The 24,715-nt window shown below is 44.4% G+C and overlaps 1 protein-coding gene and 1 non-coding gene across 2 annotated transcripts in view; both read left to right on the top strand.

Annotated features, from left to right (window-relative positions):
* Positions 1–6,997, top strand: part of EXO1 (exonuclease 1) — a 50,433-nt gene extending 43,436 nt beyond the window's left edge. The window contains exons 13-14 of the mRNA XM_089652725.1: positions 3,295–3,479; positions 3,730–6,997. Coding sequence (XP_089508851.1) covers positions 3,295–3,479; positions 3,730–3,736 — 192 coding nt within the window. The 3' untranslated portion in view covers positions 3,737–6,997. The remainder of the gene's footprint in view (positions 1–3,294; positions 3,480–3,729) is intronic.
* A 17,303-nt stretch (positions 6,998–24,300) lies between these two features.
* TRNAE-CUC (transfer RNA glutamic acid (anticodon CUC)) lies at positions 24,301–24,372 on the top strand. Its single transcript has one exon. It is a non-coding gene; the product is annotated as a tRNA-Glu (tRNA).
* Positions 24,373–24,715: the final 343 nt, after the last annotated feature.

Raw genomic sequence — 24,715 nt, 5'->3', positions numbered from 1 at the left:
TCAGCCCCTCCCCCTCACACTTAGTTTCACTTTCTTCTTGTGCAGATCTATTCCACTCCAAACAATCAGAAAAATATTGTTTCTATTCACTGAACTCCTTGAAACTTAGCACTGAAGGGGTTGATTCTGTATTCATAGGTTTGTAGAAGTTAGGATGAAGGTCTTTTTCTTAACTCTGTTCATGTTATAACATTTTTGCTGTGAAGAAGAGGCATGTGATCTCCGCTGAGTCAAATTCAGTTTTGAGAACTGCAAAAGTAAACCGAGCATCTGTGATAATATCTTGTAGGCAGAGAAACTGCCCAATAATCTTACAAAAACCTCTGGAAGAGCATGACATTGTGAATGGATTCATGGAATTTATTTACCAAAAAAATTAAACATATACAGCCTTATTCTACATAATTAAAAAACTAATCTTTATTTCATGATGGAATAATCTTTGGATGGTAATATATTTTCCTCAAAAAGCATTTTATTTAAAAAAATCTGATTTTAAATAAAAAAAATCAGATTTTTTTGATTTTCTTAAAAAAATCATTGATTTTTATCCAACCTGACTTCTGGCATATTTGACCCATGCGCTTTTGCGCTTCTGGGGAGTGGGCAATCTTTCCATTTGTCGCACATCACCGTATTATTCTGATGCACATCACGATATAGATATATATCCATCAACATCAAGGTGGACTGTCACTTGAGATGCATCATATCACTTGGAGCATCCTCCTATTCAGATATTGTGTCGCTTTCTTGAGTCAGAATGAGATATTAATATAGTTTATTGTATATTTTCTGTTTTATATATTTTAGAGCGCTCATTTTTATATTGTCTGATTTGTTAAGGTTTGTGGTTCCTTTTCAGTACATAGCTGCTATCGTAAGCGCTCGCTTGATTTCTTACTTTTCTGAAGTATATACACTGGTCAAAAAAATTAGAGGAGCACTTTGAAAACACATCCGATCTCCATGAGGAAAAATGTCATGCTGGATAGCTATACTCATATGGACTGGGTAATGTGTTAGGAACGTAAGTTGATTGAAATGAAAATGGTCGACCTACAGCGGACTGAATTCAAAGACAGCCCAAAATCAAAGTGAAAAAATTATGCAGCAGGCGAGTCCAACTCAAAATTGTACTCAGTAGTTTGTATGGCCCCCACGTGCTTGTATGCATGCCTAACAACATCGGGCCATGCTCCTAATGGGCCAACGGATGGTGTCCTGGGGTATTTCTTCCCATATCTGGACCAGGGCATTCCTGAGCTGGACAGTCTGAGGTGCAACCTGGCAGCGTTCAGAGTTGTATTTACCGCGAGGCAAACAAGGCGTTTGCCTAGGGTGGCAATTGTTTTGGGGGAAGAAGAGACCTGGTGAGCAGAGGTGGACTGAATCATGCAGGGCCACCATCTGAGGGGTACCACCAGTACTCCTATAGGTGGCCCAGGCAGCAGGAGGATTGTTGTGGTGGGGGAGAGCAGTTGCAGATCAATGCACTGTATATATCCCTCCAGCAGCTGAAAGCCGGTTTGTCCCCCTCTCCCTCCCACCAGCTTTCTGTGACATCGGATGGACCAAAACATGATATCCCAGAGGTGTCCTATTGGATTTAGGTCAGCTGAGTGTGGGGGCCATTCAATGGTATCAATTCCTTCATCCTCCAGGAACTGCCTGCGTACTCTCACCACGAGGCCTGGCATTGTCGTGCTCCAGGAGGAACCCAGGACCCACTGCAAAAGCGTAGGGTTTGACAATGGGTCCAAGGATTTCCTCCCAATACCTAACGGCAGTCAGGGTGCCATTGTCTAGCCTGCAGAGGTCTGTGCGTCCCTCCATGGATCGCATTCGCATACCTCCCCAGACCATCACTGACCCACCACCAAAACTGTCATTCAACGATGTTACAAAAACAGTCAGAAAAGATGAGTAGGGGGAAAAATGTCAGTGGCCTTCACTTGTAAAACCATTCCTGTTTTGGGGGTTGTCTCATTGTTGCCCATCTAATGCAACTGTTAATTGAATTAACACCAAAGCAGCTGAAACTGATTAACAACAACCACCTCAGCTACTTAACTGACCAGATCAATATCCCAGGAGTTTAATTGACTTGCTGCTATACTCTGATTAAAAAGTGTTCCTTTAATTTTTTTGAGCAGTGTATATAGGTCAGCTTTTCGTAGGGATGCAGCGTAAAGGCCAGCTTTTTGTAGGGATGCATGGAGAAGGCCAGCATTGCTCTACATCCTATACGATTATCATCTCTAACCTGCATATTACTGTTGCCTATTATTAATAATAAAACTAGTAAGTGTTTCACTATAAGTCCCAACACAGGGCTCTCTACAGATAGCAGCAATGTGCTGTTTTTTTTTTTTTTTTTTCTTCCTGCAAAGCAGGGAGTGAGAACCGGCACACTGCTTAGTAAACATTTTACACAATACACACAGTAAACATTTTTAGGCATGCATTTAACCCCTTAATCATCCTTGATACTAATTCCTTCCCTGCCAGTGTCATTAGTACAGTGACAGTGTATATCCGCACTGATCACTGTATTGGTGTCATTGGTGATGTCAGCATCAGTTCCTACAAAGTGTTGGTGTCAGATTGCCCGCAGCACTATTGCAGTCCCATTATAAGTTGCTGATCACCCACATTACTATTAAAAATAAACATTCCTGTGTATACATGCCGTAGTTTGTAGACTCTATACCACCAAACCAATCAATAGACACTTTTTTTAGGATTTTTTTTAACCAAAGACATGTAGCAAATACATTTTTGGCCTACATTTCTGAAGAAATTTGATTTTTTTTTTTTAATTTATTTTATTGGAGATTTTATATCAGTTAAAAAAATATTGTTTTAATTTTTTTTGGTAGTTTTTGTTTTATATAATAACCCAGTGGTGAACAAATACCACCAAAATAAAGCTCTATTTGTGGGGGGGGAAAAATGATATAAATTTCATTTGGGTACAGTGTTGCATGACCGTGCAATTGGCAGTTTAAAGTAGTGCAGTGCTAAACAGCAAACAATGGCCTTGTCACGAAGGGGGTAAAATCTTCTGGAGCTGAAGTGATTAAAGAATTGGAAATCAACATTATTGATAAGAAAAAGTTATAAGTAGGCCTCTCTGTGTCTATCATTTCTGATTAAATTGCTTGATGCGCATGGCCTCAGGTCTTTCCACCACAATACCTGGAGAGGCTGTCCTAGAAAAGCTTATGATCTCGGGTAGGGGCAGGATTGTGTCGGTTCTTTGCTTTCAGTTCTCTTCATACTGGATTCCAGGTGTCTGGACTACTTAAATCAAAGAGCTTCGATTCTCGATCTGGGGCGAAACTGAAACCAATGGCGCCAGCAAAAGCTAGCGGACTGAGCAGCAGGGTGTCTGCAAAAGCTGCACGGAACAATGAGAACCAGCCAGGCCTGCAAGCCACGATCAGCGACCTATGGAAGAACTTCAGCTTTAAAAAGTAAGATGTTTTATATGTTGATCATTCATGTTGGCACCATCCTTCCCTTTTTGATCCAGATTCCTTTTGTTCCTGTTGTATTTTATCTCTTTACCTTCCTTCTTCTGTTTTGTCTCCTATAATCAAAGCGACTCAATTTTTTTTTTTTACTTTTTTGTTGTTGTTGATCTGTGCTCCGTTCTGTATCTTTTGCATTTTCTTTCTTATTTAATTTACTGACAGGATTTAATCCTTTCTTAAATCTTTGCAGACATTAATTGGATGCCATAGAAGACTATTCTCTGTGCTTGAAAGCTGTGGGCTACATTTTTCATCTGACCACCTCATTTTACCCCGTGACAGATGTTCATTATTCCCTATGCAGATTTTAGCTTTTGGGTCTATTTGATCAGCATCTAGGATTTTTTTTTTTTCTTTTATGTTGTGCAAATATTCAGCTGAAGCGTAATTTAACTACACAGAGTGAATGTACTTGGGGTGATAGCTGGCTGACATGCATGAATGTTTTCTACAGACAAAAACCTGACCTTTTGTGAAATGTGACCACTTTGATGAAATGTGTTGGGCTAAGCGCCTTTTAATCGGCTCTTGATGAATTTTCTTTATTTGGGAAGCAAGATGATTTTGCATCATTCCTAAGGTTACAGAACATAATGAGTTGTGAAATCCCAAAAAGACGAAGATCCTATTTTCAGTGGAAAAATACTGAGCTGTCTTGTGATGGCTTCATTAGCCCTCAAGCAATTTAGCAGACTGTTGAAAAATGGTATTGGCTCCAAGTGTGCAGATGGCAAAACCCAACTGACCTAACACCTTACGTCCAGCCCTTCAAAAGATCATTATATGAAGGCATTATATCGGTTTGTCAATATTCCCTTCGCACACATTCCTGGATATGGGCTCAGCAGTATCGGGTGATGCAGCAACTGGACTCCTCACGGATCAATGCACGTATTCGCCAGCACCCCATGGATCGTCAAATGTCGTCCAAAGCTTTTCTTGCAGAAAGGTCACATCACAAAGGATCGAGTGCAATGTTTTGGAGCCATGCAGGACCCCTTTGTCAGGCTTGTGATCAGCCATGCGTGGCCCCTTTGTCAGGTGTATGACATTACATGCCTGTTGAAGAGGTCCTGCGTGGCTCTGAAACGTTGTACTCGATCCTTTGTGAATGTGATCTTTCTGCATTAAAAGGATTGGATTATATTTGATGATCCATGGAGTGCTGGCAACGATGTGCATGGAGGTATTATATTGGATTCTCAAGCATGTGACCACTCTGCCACTGTGATCAAAAGCACATCCAACTACCTCCTGTTCATTACTAAGTGACCAGGACCTGTTGGTAACAGCATAGTCACAAGTATAACACACAGGGGTGCAGCGCTCCTAAAAATCCATAATACAGAAAAAATGGATATGCAAATGACATAATAAAGTGACAATGTGCAAATATATATATATATATATAGGCCACTAAATAGTGGCTAATAGTACTGGAAAGTGTGAAATCTAGTATAAAAGTCCAAAGAAGAGGAGGTGATGAGATCCGAAATGATCTAAGGATGTCCTATGACGGAGACTGTGGATCAGGTGATATAAAGTAATATGATTGCGCACTCACCAGATACGCAAATCAAATGCACATTGACAGTAGAAATCACAGGTCATCCAATATCATCGGATGAGTCTGGTCACAGTATACCTCCCTCCCTGACGGTGCTGTCACACATGAGGGTCACCTTGCAATAGATGTAGCTTGCTCTGTGGGTATAGTCAGCTCCCAATGGAGCTCAAAAGAACAAAGGAGCCTACATAGTGCAGTATCTTTAGGGTATTTATTCCATTCAAAGGTAATTATACAGAGAGGAGTGAATATAAAAAGTTACTGACCATAAATGCAAGTAAGATGGCTGCAGCGGCCCCTCGTGGCTGCGTGGCGTCACACCTGCTGTAGCTCTACCTTGACGCATTTCAAGCTACTGCTCGTAGTCATAGGGGTTCAGCTTGAGTCACAGTACTAGGGGTGCTGATGGGTATGCTCCCAGCTAAACACAGCAGCCCTGGCCAAATGCATATATGTACTAAATGCAATTTCTCCTGCGCTCCAGGACCCAGGCCGGTGGTGAGTAGATCAAATCCCAACAAAACAACCACTGGGGCATACAAGGCCCGAACAGAACTGTGAAGTAAAACAAGAAGAAGCGCACCAACCTTGCGCATTACCTCAGTAACCAAATTTAACCAAAAGAGCTCTGAGGAAGAAGGCATGACCTTCGAAACGCGTCAGTTGTACTGAGTGTCCACCCCCATGATGGGATTCGCGCTGGCCTCTTGCCTTTGAAGTCCCTGGGAGGACTTACATGCCTGTTTTTATTCGCTGTTTGTGAGTACCATTCTTTTACTAAATAAATTTGGTTACTGAGGTAATGCGCAAGGATGGTGCGCTTCTTCTTGTTTTACTTCACAAATGCATATATGTGGCAGCACAATAGGAGGACCACCGCCATGCTGCCACTAAATGGGTACAGCCAGCATTGGGTGGGGTTGCCAAGGTACAGGAGGTGTGAGGGCCACATGAAATGGCTTGGCAGGCCTTGTGTTTGAACATGTGTTCTATAGCATTTTCTGTGCTTGATGAACAGAGTGATTTGAATAAAAAGGCTTGTGCAGATTTTATACTATCCAATGAATTTGGGAAGAATTACTACCCCTGTCTATCTGTGTGTCTGTTGGAGAGAATTACCCTCACTTCCTGTCCCTATGAAATTTGCTGTTTACTTCCTCCTGCATTACCATGACAAAATGGAAATCTACCCAATGGGACTCGGCAAAAAAAGAAACAAAAGGGGTAATTATCTCCAATGCCATCCAAAACTGGAGATGCACCATAATCAACCTTCATGCTAGTAATTTTATGTCCCAAAAGTGGTCCTGAGCTTAAAAAGTGATGGGAATATTAAGAAATGTTCATTGTGCCTAAGAAATACTCTGAATTTTTTGTTTTTTTTTTGTCTCTATACCTCCTGAAAATTGGAACACTTTCTGGCATGTTAGTGTGCCTACAGCCTCAAAGCTGGATATCTGCAGTATAGGGTCATCTAAGGCACCTCTGACTGCTATTTTCGGGAGAACTGGAGTGAGATTTGATGGTGTCGCTACTGTTTTGCTCACTCTTCTCTGCTGAAGGCTGTGATATGAGGAAGCAAAGCCCTTTCTTTACCAAGATTCCAGAACAAAACATGGCAAGTCCGTAATTGGGAGAGATCAGTTACAGCGAGGCAACAGAAAATACTACTAATTCTTCTAATTACCCCCCCGGCATGCCCTTTCATTTGGTAATAGCTTCCAGAGTTCTGTTCCTTTTTAACTTGTGGTTGGCTAGTTGTCACTTAAGAATGTTTATCAAATGGGCATTTTGAATTTGTATATATTTTTATGTGTTTTTTTGTAAAATATGTATCAAATTTGTACATTATTAGGTCATGGATATCAAATAAATTTTTATATTACCTGTTGCGGGCAGAGTTTATACATTAGCTTGAAATGTCTTTAAACCCACATCATTAAAAACTGTTGGTGCATGCTGTTCATACTCATTCGCTATGGGATTCGTCGTCGGTGTTCTGCAAAAATGTATTCGTCTGTGTCTCTGCTGCAGCCTGTGTAGACCAGCCACGGTCTTATTATTATTATTATACAGGATTTATATAGCGCCAACAGTTTGCTCAGCGCTTTACAAAATAAAGGGAGACAATACAGCAACAATACAGTTCAGTACAAGAGGGTTAGGAGGGCCTGATCCTTGGAGCTTACAATCTAAGAGGGAGGGGCTGGTGGTACAAAATCTAATAACTGTGGGGGAAGGACTGTAGGAGGAATAGAAGATTACGTTATTAGCTGAAGGCAGGATAGGCTTCTCTGAAGAGAGATTTTCAGAGATTGCCTAAAAGTGAGCAGAGTAGGTGATAGGTTGGGGTAGAGAGTTCCAGAGGATGGGGGAGGCTCTAGAGAAGTCCTGGAGACTAGCATGAACTCTGCAGACCGTGCTCCAGTTTTAGTTCCCTTTAAAGCGGTAGTAAAGCTAAACACAAAAGCAATTCCCCCTGCAAGGCAATATAATAATGTGCTAGTATGTGTTGCATACTAGCACATTATGAAAAACTTACCTTAAAACGAAGCCCTCTAGCTGCGCGCTGTCCATCTTCACACAGTCTTCCTTCTGGGTTTGTGGGCTCCAGTTGTCTGACTGGCTGAGCCATGATGACGTCACGCTCCGGGCATGGCCCAAAGCTTTGAAGGAACGGCATACCCCGGCCTGACAGCCATGATGATGTCACGCTCCGGGCATGGCCCAAAGCTCTGAAGGAACGGCATACCCCTGACTCGCTGAGCCATGATGACGTCACGCTCCGGGCATGGCCCAAAGCTTTGAAGGAACGGCATACCCCGGCCTGGCTGAGCCATGATGACATCACGCTCCGGGCATGGCCCAAAGCTTTGAAGGAACGGCATACCCCAGCCTGGCTGAGCCATGATGACGTTACGCTCCGGGCATGGCCCAAAGCTCGGAAGGAACGGCATACCCCTGACTGGCTGAGCCATGATGACGTCACGCTCCGGGCATGGCCCAAAGCTTTGAAGGAACGACATACCCCTGACTGGCTGAGCCATGATGATGTTACGCTCCGGGCATGGCCCAAAGCTCTGAAGGGAATGGCATCGCTCCTTCAGAGCGCATGCGCTAGTGACATCACCGGCTGCTGCTTGATGGAATATCTCCTAAACGGTACACAGGTAGGAGATATTCATTTTACCTACAGGTAAACCTGTGGTTGAAGGAAAGAAAATTGCATTTTGTATGACCAGCCTGTCACTTTATTATGTTCTGTGCCCTAGAATATTGTGCCGATGGTGCGCAACCAACTTTTTATTTCATTTTTTTTATGTAGAGAAGGTAGCATAAGAACAAGAATGCATGTGCCCATTACATGCAGGTAAAGCCAGCATTTCATAGCGAAATATAAAATTTCTTCCTTTTTATTGATGCAGATGCAATTTATGCAAGGCTTAGAGCTCCAAATAGATCCAGTTATGGTTGAAACACATATCCTTCATGTTTTGGTTGTAGCACCTGTTAGCAGTGGTACCGACAAGCGCAATGTTTACTTCTGGAAAGGATATAGAGATACTATCCAGATAACTGTAGTCAGGGCCGTGGATAAAGGGATACCACCAGTCCTCTTGTATGGGACCCAGGCCAGCACGGGGCCCAAGCAGATGGGTGAATTGGATGTGAGTAGGGAGGGTGACCGGTGGGGCAATTACTGGAACCGATCCCCTGTATGGATCCCTCTGCAGCAGCTGAAAGCTGGCTTCTTCTCTCCCTCCTGCCGGCTTTCATCTGCTGCAGGGAGAGTCATACAGGGGAACGGTTCCACGAATTCCTGCTGCACCCATCACCCTCCCTGTGCACCATGTTTCTCTCTGCTGCCCAGGCCTCCTGTGTGCCCCCCACCCGCGCAGGGCTGCTGGCTTCCCTCTCGCTTTTTTTTCCATCAACCTCTGCAAGCACACAGTAGGACCCTTCAGGATGAAGAGTGAGGGAAAGGTCTGGTAAATATGTCACCTTTACCAGGCCCTGTCAAGTTGGTTGTAGGAGGCCCTGTAGTTTCTAACAGCAGCCCTGACTGCAGTACATATTGAAGCCCCAGAGGTCACTGATCCGCGGCTCAAATGTTTGAGTAACCTTTTTGATTACAAATTTTCACACACGGGTTAGACAAAAAATGGAAACACTCCAGGATTCGCAGGTCTGAAAGTGACGCCATGTTTGACGTTGAAAGTGATGTCACATTCTTTTCCTTCTGCTGTGTGATGAGACACCCAGCTAACAGGTGCAAAGCCTCACTTTCGTCATTTGCTGTGTGCGCTGCAAGAGGGCAAATTGTTGGTGCTGCTTAGCTGGTGCCTCTGTGACTGAAGTTGCTGATTTACTTGCCATATTGTGAGGTCCAGTATCAAAGGCTACAAGGACATATACAGTTTCTGGCATGAGCACAGCTGACACGGTCAACTGCCCGAAAAACAAAAGGACATTGCGCAGGATTGTGACCCGGAATAAGAAACAACTGCTGCAAAAGGGACTGCGGAGCTCAATCTTAGTCCTGTGAAGACTGAGTCCTATGTGAGACCCTGTCATTAAACCATTCAACAAAATCTTCCCGTAACCATTGTATGTGTGTTTTGTTTTTTTGGGGGGTTTTTTCCCCTAATGCATGTTCTCTACTTGCAAAACCCCCTCTTGTGTAGACACCACTGAGACTGCTGCCTTGTCAGCAACCCCAGCAGACTTAGAAGTCATTTGAGGTGCTTTATAGTATTCCTCTTTGCCCTTTCCCTGATTGTTACAAAAAAGGGTTGTAGGGAGGTGAGGGTTGGTGGAGCTGGAAGAGCACAGGCATTAGACATTACCAGAACAGAAGGGAGGGGCTGTGCTAGGGAATTGACTCTTCCTGGAGTCGTCAGATTTTTCAGGAAGTTAAATATATATATATATATAGTAAAAGCACTCAATAAGTATTTAAAAAGCCTGAATTTTTTTTTATAAGTTGTTGGGGTCTCTTTAACCACTTTATGTCCGGACACTTCCACCCCCTTCCTGCCCAGGCCAATTTTCAGCTGTCAGCGCTGTCACACTTTGAATGACAATTGCGCGGTCATGCAACACTGTACCCATATGAATTTTTTTGAGACAGATAAAACTTTATTTTGGTGGTATATATTCACCACTGGGATGTTTATTTTTTTTTGCTATATAAATGAAAAAGTCCAAACATTTTGAAAAAAAGTGTTTTGGGTTTTTTTTTATAAAATTTTGCAAATAAATCTTTCTTCATAAATATCGGCCAAAATTTATTCAGTTATCTTTTTAGTAAAAAAAAAAAATAACCTAAATTCGTTTATAACCAAAAATTATAATAAAAAAAAAAGTTTTACATTTTTATTTAAATTTTTTTTATATATATTTTTTAACATTCTGTCACCCTAGCAGTACAGTGTCACCATGGTGACACTACTACTTGTGGAGGCTGATGAAGATTTTTTTTTTTTTTTTAAACTGATTGCTTTTACACCCATAAAGGCTGTAAAAGCAATAATTTCTTCTCTCTGGCTGCATTCTTGCAGCCATTGAGAAACACTGTGTGAGCTGTGATTGGTCACAGCTTGTCACATGGTACAAGGCTGTTCTGAATAGCCTTGTACCATGTGACCTGATTATTCACAGATTTCACACGTAAGCAATGATGTCAGAAGTGACATCTTGCTTACACCTATTCATGTGATCACTGATTGGCCAATCAGTGATCACATGATCGGGACCTCACACAGGTCCCGTACAGCGATCGATGTTCCGCTGTGTGTGGAGGACACAGCGGGCACTGAATCGCGGTGCCGCATGCTCCCAGGGAGCGCACACAATCCAAAATGGCGGGTGCCATTTAGGAACGGCAACCCGCCCCTGGACTGCCACCGTCCAGCTGTTTATATACAGCGGCCGGACAGGAAGTGGTTAAAGTGCTTGTGAACCTCACCCATGAAATACTTTGTTCATATAGTATGTCCCTCTATAGTGTGTACTTGCCTCCATCCAAATCGCATAGGGGTTGATTTACTAAAAGTGGAGAGTGCAAAATTTGGCACAGCTCTACATAGAAACCAATCCGCTTCCAGTTTTTTTTTTTTTTTTTTTCTCTCTGCTGCCTCCTTCCTCTGCTATCTGCATGAGTCACTTCTGAAAAGTTTTCCTGACACCAAGAAAAAAGTGACAAGGCAGGGAACTCCAGCACACAGCCTGTGATTGACCGTTTCAGCTCTGTTCCTGTATGCAGCGTTAAGGGTGGTGTTTCCCTCCTCTCTCCTTCCCCTCCAATCAACTCTTACTGTGCTCTGAAAAGTGTAATTCCAGCTCACTACCATCTGTTTTCTGAAAGCTCAGACAAGTATTATAAATTCTACAACCTATGTTGAGCAGCACAGTGGCTAAATGGTTAGCACTTCCGCCTGCCAGTACCAGGGTTGTTGGTTTGAATCTCAACCATGGCACCACATGCCTTGAGTTTGCATGTACTCCCTGTCCCTGTGTGGGTTTCCTCCGGGTTCTCTGGTTTCCATCCACACTTCAAAGACATGGTGGTAGGTGAATTGGCTCCTGTCTAAATTGGATTGGCCCTAGTATGTGTATGTATGAATGTGAGTTAGGGACTGTAGATTTTACGCCCCTTGAGGGTTAGGGACTGATGTGAATGTACAATATATATGTAAAGTGCGGCGTAAATTAATGGCGCTATATAAGTACCTGAAATAAATAACCATGTAGAAGGATTTGTTTCATCTCTCTAACGTCTTAGGTATGTGTAAGGGTCTTTTCACATCGGTGTTCAGTCACATTTTTTCCCAATAAAAAGTTTTTAATCTGTTCACATTCACTTTTTTACATCCTTTACCAATGCAAAAAAGGACCGTATGTCCGGTTTACATCCGTTTTTCGATCGGTCCATTATTTTAAAAGAAAAATATAGGGTTTTCTCCCGTTTACAAAACCGGATGTCAACGAATGCCGACATTAACAGATGTAAACAGATGATCATCCGTTTACATCCGGACTCCAGACTTGCTACTCCATAGAAATATATGGGGGTCCGTTTTTCATCCATAAACGGACATACGGAACGCCCGAGTGAAAGAGCTCTATGAGTTTACGACCACTTTAAATATGTTGCACTGCAGATGAACGCTGCTTCCTGAGGGTGTCAGTATTTATGTGCAGGCTTTCACTTCTGGAAATCGGACTCCAGACAGCATGTGATTAGTATGTCAGAGTGAACATAGTAATAACATTGGCAACCTCTGGATTGGTTCCCAGTCTAAAGTGTGTTTGTGTGGGGGAGGGCAGGCAAAGCTGGCACTGAGAGCCAGCAGCCACAAGAAGTGTCTGCTCTCATCTTTAACAGTGTCCTCTGCATGGGGAACAGTGTGTGTGTGTGTGTGTGTGTGTGTGTATATATATATATATATATATATATATCCAAGATACGCACATTTCTCACCCCAGACACCACCAAACAACTCGTACACTCCCTCAATCTCATGCCTGGACTACTGCAATTCCCTTCTCACCGGCCTACCCAAACGAACGCTATCCCCACTCCAGTCGATCCTAAACTCAGCGGCTAGACTTATCCACCTCACCAACCGCTCCACATCTGCCTCCCCCCTCTGCCAATCCCTTCATTGGCTCCCGATTGCCCAACGCATCAAATTCAAACTGCTAACCCTGACCTACAAAGCCATTCACAACGCCGCCCCAAACTACATAACTGACCTGATACCTAAATACTACCCTACCCGTGCCCTCCGCTCCTCACAGGACCTCCTACTCTCTAGCTCCCTGGTCTCCTCCTCCCATGCCCGATTGCAGGACTTCTCCGGGACTTCCCCCATCCTCTGGAACTCCCTACCCCAATCCATCAGACTGTCACCTACCCTCCTCACCTTCAGGCGCACCCTGAAAACCCATCTCTTCAGGGAAGCCTACCCCTACCTCACCTAACACCCGACCTCACCTAACCTCCACTCCTCCCACCACTCCACCCCCCACAGCCATCTCCTCCTGTACCACTATCCCCTCCCTCCTAGATTGTAAGCTCGAATGAGCAGGACCCTCGAACCCCTCGTGTATTGTATTGTTACTGTCTTGTCTCATGTTCTGTCCTCCTTGCTACTGTACAGCGCTGAGCATACCCTTTGGCGCTATATAAATACTGTATAATAATAATATGTATGTATATTATATATATATATATATATATACACACACACACACACACCAACTGTGAGCAGAGAAGTGTTACATTCCCTCATATCGAGCGGACAGGTGCACTGGTGTATTTGCATACGCTCACAGCTGCACTTGGAAATGCAAACAGTGGCGCTGCTTGACTGTAAATGTAATCCTTCTGCTAATGTCTCTGTAAATAAAGTGTACGTCCAACAGAAGGATGTAAGAAACTAGTGGGGAACAGATTTTGTCTAATCAAGTCAAACATCATTTTTAGAGGGTCTGAATCTAGCATGTATCTGAGAATAAACAGGAATCGGTCTTCAAATTTGCACTGTGCAAGTTTTCAAGACCCAGGTCCGTGCCGATAAACGGCGCTCCCCACTATCAGGATACAATGATTACTACTGACAGCTATAGCAGGCGGCAGGAATAATATGAAAAAAAAAACCCTACAGGCTCGTTGTACTGAAGTTGATCGATAGATGGACTTCATTACAACCAGCCTGCTCATAGATGGATTGAAATTCGGCCAGGTCCTGCTGAACCAGCCAAATTTCGCTCCATTCACGGCTGGCTTTAGTCTGTCTTGTCATCTTGCCTTCTTATCCCTTCTTGCACTTTTTAAGATAAGATTTTATTTACCGTATTTTTTTGTTCTATAAGACACACCTTGGTTTTAGAGAAGGGAAAACAAGAAAAAAAAATATTCTGAACTAATGGACTGCAGACACAGTACAGGAGATGACCAGAGACTGCGGACATAGTACAGGAAGATGACCGGAGACTGCAGACATAGTACAGCAGATGACCGGAGACTGCGGACACAGTACAGGAGATGACCGGAGACTGCGGACACAGTACAGGAGATGACCGGAGACTGCGGACACAGTACAGGAGATGACCGGAGACTGCGGACACAGTACAGGAGATGACCGGAGACTGCGGACACAGTACAGGGAATGACCGGAGACTGCGGACACAGTACAGGAGATGACCGGAGACTGCGGACACAGTACAGGGAATGACCGGAGACTGCGGACACAGTACAGGGAATGACCGGAGACTGCGGACACAGTACAGGGAATGACCGGAGACTGCGGACACAGTACAGGAGATGACCGGAGACTGCGGACACAGTACAGGAGATGACCGGAGACTGCGGACACAGTACAGGAGATGACCGGAGACTGCGGACACAGTACAGGGAATGACCGGAGACTGCGGACACAGTACAGGGGATGACCGGAGACTGCGGACACAGTACAGGAGATGACCGGAGACTGCGGACACAGTACAGGAGATGACCGGAGACTGCGGACACAGTACAGGAGATGACCGGAGACTGCGGACATAGTACAGGAGATGACCGGAGACTGCGGACACAGTGCAGGAGATGACCGGAGACTGCGGACACAGCGCAGCAGATGACCGGAGACTGCGGACACAGCGCAGGAGATGACCGGAGACTGCGGACACAGCGCAGGAGATGACCGGAGACTGCGGACACAGCGCAGGAGATGACCGGAGACTGCGGACACAGCGCAGGAGATGACCGGAGACTGCGGACACAGCGCAGGAGATGACCGGAGACTGCGGACACAGCGCAGGAGATGACCGGAGACTGCGAACACAGCGCAGGAGATGACCAGAGACTGCGGACATAGTACATGAGATGACCAGAGATTACAGACCTTTGGGGAGCAGGTACCTGAATTTGACAGGTACCCACTTCCACTGCGATCGCCTAGGCGATCGGAAGCAGCAGTTGTCCTCCCTCCCCATAGTCTTCTGGGATGCGTGACAGGTCCCAGAAGACTACGGGACCATTCACAAAGCGCAGAGCTTCTCGCGCATGCACAGTGGACACTCGGCCGTGAAGCCGCAAGCTGTCATAGCCCGGTGCCCACACTGAAGATGCCGGAGAGAGAAGATGGCCGCTGAAACCAGCGGTGATGAGGACACTGCTGTCCGAAGAACAGGTAGGAACCAGGAGCAGGTTCTGCTGCACAGAAGACCCGAGCGGCCGGCCCGGTATTCTAACACGGCACGGGGGGATACCAGGCCGGCTGCTCCATGAGACGCACAGACATTTTTCCCCATTTTTTGGGGGGGGACAGTGCGACTTATGGAGCGAAATATACGGTACTTGTCTTGCCTGTAGAAAGGGCATCTGTGTCAGGCAGTAGTGCAAGCATAACTCTTGTAGGGTGACTGCTTTGAGGATATCTGGTTGTAGAGAATCTACCAGTCCAATCCAAATGCATTTAAAGTGACTGAACTCTGTACTTTCTTTTGGTGGTGATTGATCACCTCTGTGGTTTTTTTTTTTTTTTGCTATAGAAATTAAAAGTTTGCGAAAAAAAAACACATTGTTTTGCTTAATCTTTTTTCATAAATTTAGGCCAAAATGTATTCTGCTACATTTTTGAGTAAAAATAACATAAAACAGTGTATGTTATTTAGTCTGTGTGAAATTATAGAGTCTACAAACGATGGGATATATATCTGAAAATTGATCAGTTGAAACACTAAAATGCTGGATGTATGACAGATGGCAGTAATCAGGACGCTGGTCTCAGGTACAGCCCAAAAATTGACTGGACAAAATTATTGGCACCCTCAATGTAATATTTGGTAGTACTCCCCTTGGAAAAAATAACTGAAACCGATAGTTTCCTGTAACCATCAATGAGTTTCTTCAACCTCTCTACTGGAAACTTGGACCACTCTTCTTTTGCCAACTGCTCCAGGTCTCTCAGATTGGAAGGATTCCTGTTCCCAACTGCTGTTCTGAGATCTCTCCACAGGAGCTCTATGGAATTGAGGTCTGGACTCACTGCTGGCCAGTTCAGTACTCTCCAGTGCTTTGTCTGAAACCATTTCTGTGTCCTTTGGGTCACTATTCTGACCCAACTTTCTGACACTGGGCCCTACATTGCACCCCAGAATTCTTTGGTCTTCAGACTTCATAATGCCATGCACATGGTCAAGACATGCAGTGCCTAAAGCAGCAAAGCAACCGAAAAACATCAGTGACCCCCCCCACCATGTGTGACTGTTGGGACTGTATTCTTTTCTTTGAAGGTCTCATTTCTTTTTCTGAAAACAGTAGAATGATGGACTTTACCAAGTCGAAAGCTGTAATTTGTTTCGTCTGTCCACAGCACATTCTCCCAAAAGGATGTTGGCTCCCTCAGGTAAGTTTTGGCAAGCTCCAATCTGGCGTTTTTATGTTTCTTTGTCAGCAGTGGGGTCCTCCTGAGTCTCCTACCATAGCATCCTTTTTCATTTAGATGGCGACGTATAGTGCGAGCTGACACAGTTATACCCTGTGCCTGAAGGTCAGCTTGAATTTGGAAGTTGATCAAGGTTCTTTATCCACCATTCGAACAATCCGTTGCAATCTTTGATCAAGTTTTTCCTCTTTCGTCAAAGTCCAGGGAGATTAGCTACAGTACCATGAGCTGTAAACTTCTTGACAATGTTGTGCACAATGGACACAGGAACATTAAGACCTGTTAATTGATACAGGTGAGTTTAATTACAAATTAAAGGAGCATCAGAAACTTGGAATGCAATTATTTCTTACAATTTTTAGAAGGTACTAATAATTTTGTCCACTCCATTTTTGGGGTTTTGCGTAGAATTTTTTAGATCTGGCTTTTTGTTTCTCCACTTTTTTGTGTCCTACCAATACAAACAAAATAAAGAAATATGAGAATGCCTAAACATTTGTAATTACAACAATTTTCTGGTTGAAGTGGTATATCATGTGACAGAAATGCAGGGCTGCCAATATTTTTGTCCATGACTGTACATGCAAAGGCTTTCTGCTTCCCATCCTGACTTCACTTTATTGTTCTTGTCTCTCTTGCAACATGAAATAAACTTTGTCAGTAATTTGCTTTCAAAAACCATATTTTCCAGACCGCGAGTTCTCATCTACATCAATTGCAGGCTCTTAGCAATCTATCCAAGAGAGCTAGGTAGTCGTATGGAATTGTGATTGGAGGGGGGGTAAAATGTCTGCCAAATGGCATGTGAGAAGCATTTATGCACGCTATAAATTGTAGCGGTGTTCACTTTGAATACCCAATCATGCAGATGAAATAAACAGGAATCTGCTTTTCACATGATTGGATAATTGAAGTGAATCTATAGTCACTTCCTTCAGTTAATCAGTCTTAGTGCCTTGTAAATGTCTCCAGACGCCATTAGTAGTTATAATTAATTTCACTTGTTTAAAGCTGATTCTTAAAGGAAACCTACCATCTGAGAAACAGAGGATGTCACTGCTGTTTTATTTTCTGAAAATCCTAGTTGCCGTGCGAAGGCCTTGTTCACACGGGCATACAAAAGCGTACACCTGTGCGGGTGTGTATCCCTTAAAGCAGACAGTGTGCATTTAGGGACACACCCTCATGAATGCCAAGTTGGGAGCGGTGACCCCAACTTGCTTGTTGGACAGTTTGAAAGCTGAATTCCAGCTTTACAGTCCCTTTAACCCCTTGCCTACCAGGCACTTACACCCCCTTCTTTACCAGGCCAATTTTCAGCTTTCAGCGCTGTCGCACTTTGACAATTGCGCGGTCAAAATTTTATAATTTTTTTCTCACAAATAGAGCTTTCTTTTGGTAGTATTTAATCGCCGCTGGGCACTTTTTCTTTTTGTGCTATAAACAAAAAAAGTGCAAAAAATTTGAAAAAAAAAATAAAAGTTTCTTTGTTTCTATTATAAAATTTTTCAAACAGGTAATTTTTCTGCTTCACTGATGTGCGTTGATAAGGCAGCACTGATGGGCACTCATAGGCAGCACTGATGGGCACTGATAGGCAGCACTAATGAGATGGCACGGATAGGCGGCACTGATAGGCAGCACTAATGAGGTGTCACGGATAGGTGGCACTGATAGGCAGTACTAATGAGGTGTCACGGATAGGTGGCACTGATAGGCAGTACTAATGAGGTGTAATGGATAGGTGGCACTGACTGGCAGCACTGCTAGGCATTGACTGGTGCAACTGCTGGGCACTGACTGGCACAACCACTGGGCACTGACTGGCAGCACTGCTGGGCTGCACTGATGGGCACAGTGGGTGGCACTGCTGGGCACAGGTAGCTGGCACTTTTGAGCACAGGTGTATGGCACTACTGGTTGGCACAGGTGGGTGGCACTGCTGGGCACAGGTGGGTGCACTGCTAGGTATAGGTGGGTGCACTGCTGGGCACAGGTGGGCGCACTGCTGGGCACAGCTGGGCAGAACTGGTGGGTGGCACTGCTGGGCACTGATCATCAGGGCACTAATCATCAGTACCCTGATGATCGGTGCCGATCCCTGCTCTGACAACTGCCGTTTCTCGGCAGTACTTTCCTCACGCTCTGACAGCGTGAGGAAAGTGCAGCCGAGAACCGGCAATTGCATTTCCCAATGATCAGCGTGTCATTGGACACGGCTGATCACGTGGTAAAAGGCCGCTATGATTGGCCTTTTACCACATCACGTGATCAGCTGTGTCCGTAGGACACAGCGATCATGGAGATCGCCGGGTGCGCGCCCCTGAGGGCGCACAGGAGAGTGCGTTCTGGGAGGACGTCATATGACGCCCTCCCAGAACTGACCGGCCGCAGTGTAGCTGTCATTCGGCTATCTGCGGTTGGCAAGTGGTTAAATAGTACATGTGGGCCAAGCTGGCCCAAATGAGCTATTTTCTAAACTAAGAGATGCACCTGCTGGGAGCGCTCTATAAACTGTTCAGTTCTGGCTGGAGACAGGAAATTGTTTTCTCAAGCTTGGATAAAAATTGAGTCAAGCTGAGCAGTGCTCAGCCATTCATAGTCAACTTTGTATTCTATGAATGAATACTAAACTTCCTCTGATTGGCTGAGGCAGAAATGGTGATATCATTGGGCCACTCAGCCCGACTCTATTTTGTTCTGGGTGTGAGACAAGAACTTCTTGACTCACAGCCAGAGCACAAGGCTGTATACTGTATGTAGCTGAGGCTCCATACAGTTTATACAACGCATCCAGTGGGTTGATCTGTTAGTGTAGAAAATAGTTTGTTAGGGCTAGCTTGACCCAAATGATTTAGTTACAAGTATGGTAAAGCTGGAATTCAGTTTTAATATTGTCTCTTCCAGATGATATACTGGCTATGTTTTGTTGCCACCATCCAAGTTTGTTTCCTGGTCAGGAAAATCTAAGCAAGGATCCAGCTGTTAATTTTCCATTATGACCCTACCATTTCAACTCACCTGTGCCATCAGTCTACACTGTTCAAAAAAATTAAAGGAACACTCTGAAAACACAAAAGATCTCAATGGGGAAAATATTATGCTGGATATCTCTACTGATATGGACTGGGTAATGTGATAGGAACATAAGGATGCCACATTGTTTGATGAAAATGATCAACCTATAGAGGACTGAATTCAAAGACACCCCGAAAATCAATGTGAAAAAATGATGCAGCAGGCGAGTCTATTTTGCTGAAATTTAATTGCAGCAACTCAAAATGGTCGTCAGTAGTCTGTATGGCCCCCATGTGCTTGTATGCATGCCTGACAATATCGGACCATGCTCCTGGTGACAATACATATGGTGTCCTTGGGTATTTCCTCCAGATCTGGACCAGGGCATCACTGAGCTCCTGGATAGTCTGAGGTGCAACCTGGTGGTGTTAGATGGACCGAAACATGATATCTCAGAGGTCTCCTATTTGATTTAGGTCAGGCGAGTGTGGACACCATTCAATGGTATCGATTCCTTCATCCTCCAGAAACTGCCTGCATATGCTTGCCACATGAGGACGGGCATTGTGCACCAGGAGGAACCCAGGACCCACTGCACCAGCGTAGGGTCTGATAATGGGTCCAAGGATTTCAACCTGATATCTAATGGCAGTCAGGGTGCCATTGTCCAGCCTGTAGTGGTCTGTGCGTCCCTCCATGGATATGTTTCCACAGACCATCACTGACCCACCACCAAAAGGGTCACGCTGAACGATGTTACAGGCAGCAGAACGTTCTCCACGGCTTCTCCAGACCCTTTCACATCTGTCACATGTTCTCAGGGTGATCCTGCTCTCATCTGTGAAAAGCACAGGGTGCCAGTGGTGGACCTGCTAATTCTGGTGTTCAATGGCAAATGCCAATCGAGCTCTATGGTGCTGGGCAGTGAGCACAGGGCCCACTAGAAGATGTTGGGCCCTCAGGCTACCCTCATGAAGTCTGTTTCTGATTGTTTGGTCAAAGACATTCACACCAGTGGCCTGCTGGAGGTCATTTTGTAGGGCTCCGGCAGTGCTCATCCTGTTCCTCCTTGCACAAAGGAGCAGATACCGGTCCTGCTGATGGGTTAAGGACCTTCTACAGCCCTGTCCAGCTCTCCTAGAGTAACTGCCTGTCTCCTGGAATCTCCTCCATGCTCTTGAGACTGTGCTGGGAGACACAGCAAACCTCCTGGCAATGGCATGTATTGATGTGCCATCCTGGAGGAGTTGGACTGCCTGTGCAACCTCTGTAGGGTCCCGGTATTGCCTCATGCTACCAGTAGTGACATTGACCCTAGCCAAATGCAAAACTAGTGAAAACAGTCAGAAAAGATGTCAGTGGCCTCCAGCTGTAAAACCATTCCTGTTTTGGGGGTCGTCTCATTGTTGCCCATCTAGTGCACCTGTTGTTAATTTCATTAATACCAAAGGAGCTGAAACTGATTAACAACCCCCTCTGCTACTTATCTGACCAGATCAAATCCCAGGGATTTTATTGACTTGATGCTAGACTCTGATTAAAATGTGTTCCTTTAATTTTTTTGAGCCGTGTATAACATTCCTTCTGTTCACTAAGTACAGTGCCTTGAAAAAGTATTCATACCCCTTGAAATGCTCCACATTGTTTCATGTTACAACCAAAAACGTCAATGTATTTTATTGGGATTTGATGTGATAGACCAGCACAAAGTGGCACATAATTGTGAAGTGGAAGGAAAATGAGAAATGGTTTTCAACATTTGTTACAAATAAATCTGTGAAAGGTGTGGCGGCATTTGTATTCAGCCCCCCGGAGTCAATACTTTGTAGAACCCCTTTCGCTGCAATTCCAGCTGCAAGTCTTTTTGGGGATGTCTCTCCCAGCTTTGCACATCTAGAGAGGGACATTTCTGCCCATTCTTCTTTGCAAAATCGCTCAAGGTCTGTCAGATTGGATGGAGAGCGTCTGGGAACAGCAATTTTCAAGTCTTGCCACAGATTCTCCATTGGATTTGGGTCTGGACTGTGACTGGGCCATTCTAACACATGAATATGCTTTGACCTAAACCAGGGGTCTGCAACCTTTAAGCCATAAAGAGCCACTTGGACCCGTTTCCGAGAGGGAAAAAAAGACTGGGAGCCGCAAAACCATTGCAACATTTAAAACAAATCCGACACTGCATATATTGCAAAAAACGCTCTGGTCATGAAGGGGGTTTAAGGGCCCAGTAAGCAAAGGGTTAATCAGGGCCACAGTGTATCGTCATAATCACAATCATAGCCTTAGGTCAGTGGTGGGCAACCTTTTTTTTCGACTGAGCCAAATCTCGCCAAAACCACGATTGAAATTTATTTTGAGAGAAACATTTTTAAAACTGAAAATACATCCCCCATATAGTAATTCATCCCCCATATAGTAATTCATCCCCCCTATAGTAATTCATCCCCCATAGTAATTCATCCCCCATAGTAATTCATCCCCCCTATAGTAATTCACCCCCCCTATAGTAATTCATCCCCCATAGTAATTCATTCCCCATATTGTGTGAATTCACTTACCTTTGCTCCGCGCGTTCCTCTCGCTGGGTTCCCGCGCCGTTCTGGTCTTCAGGGCGGACTGTGAGAGGAGAGGAGTTTGTCACGCTGCCCCGCCTACATCCGGGCTGCCCCGCCTACATCCTGACAGCCAATGTTTGCCAGCGGGCGCCCGTCACACAGAAGATCTGCATTAAAAGAGCCGCGGCTTGCCGACCCTATTGCCTGTCACCTGGTGGGCAGTGTGCTCCGGAGCCGCAGGAAAGGTGAAAAAGAGCCGCATGCGGCTCCGGAGCCGCGGGTTGCTGACACCCGACCTAAACCATTCCATTGTAGCTCTGGTTGGATGTTTCGGGTCGTTGTCCTGTTGGAAGGTAAACTTCCTCTCCAGTCTCAAGCCTTTTGCAAACAGTTTTTCTTCTAAGATTGCCCTGTATTTGGCTCCATCCATCTTCCCATCAACTCTGACCAGCTTCCATGTCCCTGCTGAAGAAAAGCATCCCCACAACATGATGCTGCCACCAGCATGTTTCACGGTGGGGATGGTGTGTTCAAGATGATGTGCAGTGTTAGTTTTCTGCTACACATAACATTTTGCTTTTAGGCCACGTTACCAAATTTTAGTCTCATCTGACCAGAGCACCTTCTTCCACATTTACTGTGTCACCCGCTTCTTGCAAAATGGAAATGATACTTCTTATGGCTTTCTTTCAATGGCTTTCTTCTCGCCACTCTTCCATACAGGCCAGATTTGTGGAGTGCACGACTAATAGTTGTCCTGTGGACAGATTTTCCCACCCATCTCTGCAGCTCCTCCAGAGTTATCATGGGCCTCTTGGCTGCTTCTCTGATGAATGCTCTCCTTGCCCGGCCTGTCAGTTTAGGTGGATGGCCATGTCTTGGTAGGTTTGCAGTTGTGCCATACACTTTTTCCATTTTTGGATGATGGACTGAACAGTGCTCCGTGAGATGTTCAAAGCTTGGGATACTTTTTTATAACCTAACCCTGCTTTGAACTTTATCCGTGACATGTCTGGTGTGTTCCTAGGCCTTCATGATCCTGTTTGTTCACTAATGTTTTCTAACAAACCTCTGAGGGCTTCACAGAATAGCTGTATTCATACTGAGATTAAATTACACACAGGTGAACTCTCTTTACTAATTATGTGACTTCTGAAGGCAATTGGTTCCACTAGATTTTAGTTAGGGGTTTCAGAGTAAACGGGGCTGAATACAAATGCACACCACACTTTTCAGATATTTGTAAAAAATGTTGAAAACCATTTTTCATTTTCCTTCCACTTCACAATTATGTGCCACTTTGTGTTGGTCTATCACATAAAATCCCAATAAAATACATCTACGTTTTTGGTTGTAACATGAGAAAATGTTGAAAAGTTTAAGGGGTATGAATACTTTTTCAAGGCACTGTATCAGACCAGCTTTCAAGGATATGGGCCCATTGGGGACTGCCTCTAGCTATTAGATGCCTTCGTATTTTCACGATTACCCATTTGCTGCCCACTTATTGTAATATTGTAAATATTGCCCATTTGCTACCCATGTATTGTTACAATTGCCAGTTGTTGCTCACATATTTTAACAGTTGAAGTGTTACTAAACCCACAACCGTAAAATCAGTCTGTATATGCAGTAAAGCATGCTTGTTATACTCACTGCGGAACCTATGGTGTTAATCTTCCACAATGTGAAAAAAGCCTGTTTGATCCTGTCTTCTCTGATCCTCCCCTTCTCCTACTGTCCCCAATCCATCTGCTATAGTACAAAGCAGCAGTGTGTATTTTTTTTTCACTATGGGAGGGTGCATGTGATCAGCACAGGGTCAATCAGCGCTGTACAGAGGGTCAGGGGTCGTGCAACCTCAAAGGATAGTCAGAGGAGAATGAAAACTTCTACAAGATTAACCAGTGCTCCGCCAGACACTGATAGAAGTAACAAGACTGCTATATACTGCTGATGAGAAAAGGTTTATATTTACTAAAATAATTGCATTTCCATGTTCTGTGGAAGATATAGTGAATACAGGGTCATGGGTTTAGTAACACTTTAAATGTTGTCCGCATATTGTAAGCTGTCACCTGCGCTATCACATTTTGTGCTTGTACTTGTGTTCTACATTTAGAAATAATTTTCTCTTAGAAGTTTATCATCAACTACAGCAACATCTCTCCCTGGTGGTCTAGTGGTTAGGATTCGGCGCTCTCACCGCCGCGGCCCGGGTTCGATTCCCGGTCAGGGAAAGCAATTTTTTCTAGGCCTAATACCTGAACAAGATTTCATCTGCTCATTTATTATTACCACCCCCAACGCAGAGGCTGATTTCCCAAGAATTAAGCTGGTCATAGATGGAACGAAATTTGGCCAGTTCAGCAGGGACTGGCTAAATTTCGAATCTATCTATGGCCATTCCCATGCCAGAGAAGTTGGTCGAATGACTGGGTTCTCCTGAACTGTTGGAAAATGTTCACTCTATTTTTACTCCAATGCGATTCCTTCATCCAGCTCGAGTGTATGGATATGGAAATCCATTTTTTTTTTCAGTCGGCTGGCTGATGAAAAAAAAAAATCATCTATGGTCAGGCA

This window comes from Staurois parvus, unplaced genomic scaffold, assembly GCF_062004578.1.
Source record: "Staurois parvus isolate SC_StPar_1 unplaced genomic scaffold, SC_StPar_1.0 ptg000691l, whole genome shotgun sequence".
Lineage (NCBI taxonomy): Eukaryota > Metazoa > Chordata > Amphibia > Anura > Ranidae > Staurois > Staurois parvus.
This window is presented reverse-complemented; position numbering and strand designations above follow the sequence as displayed.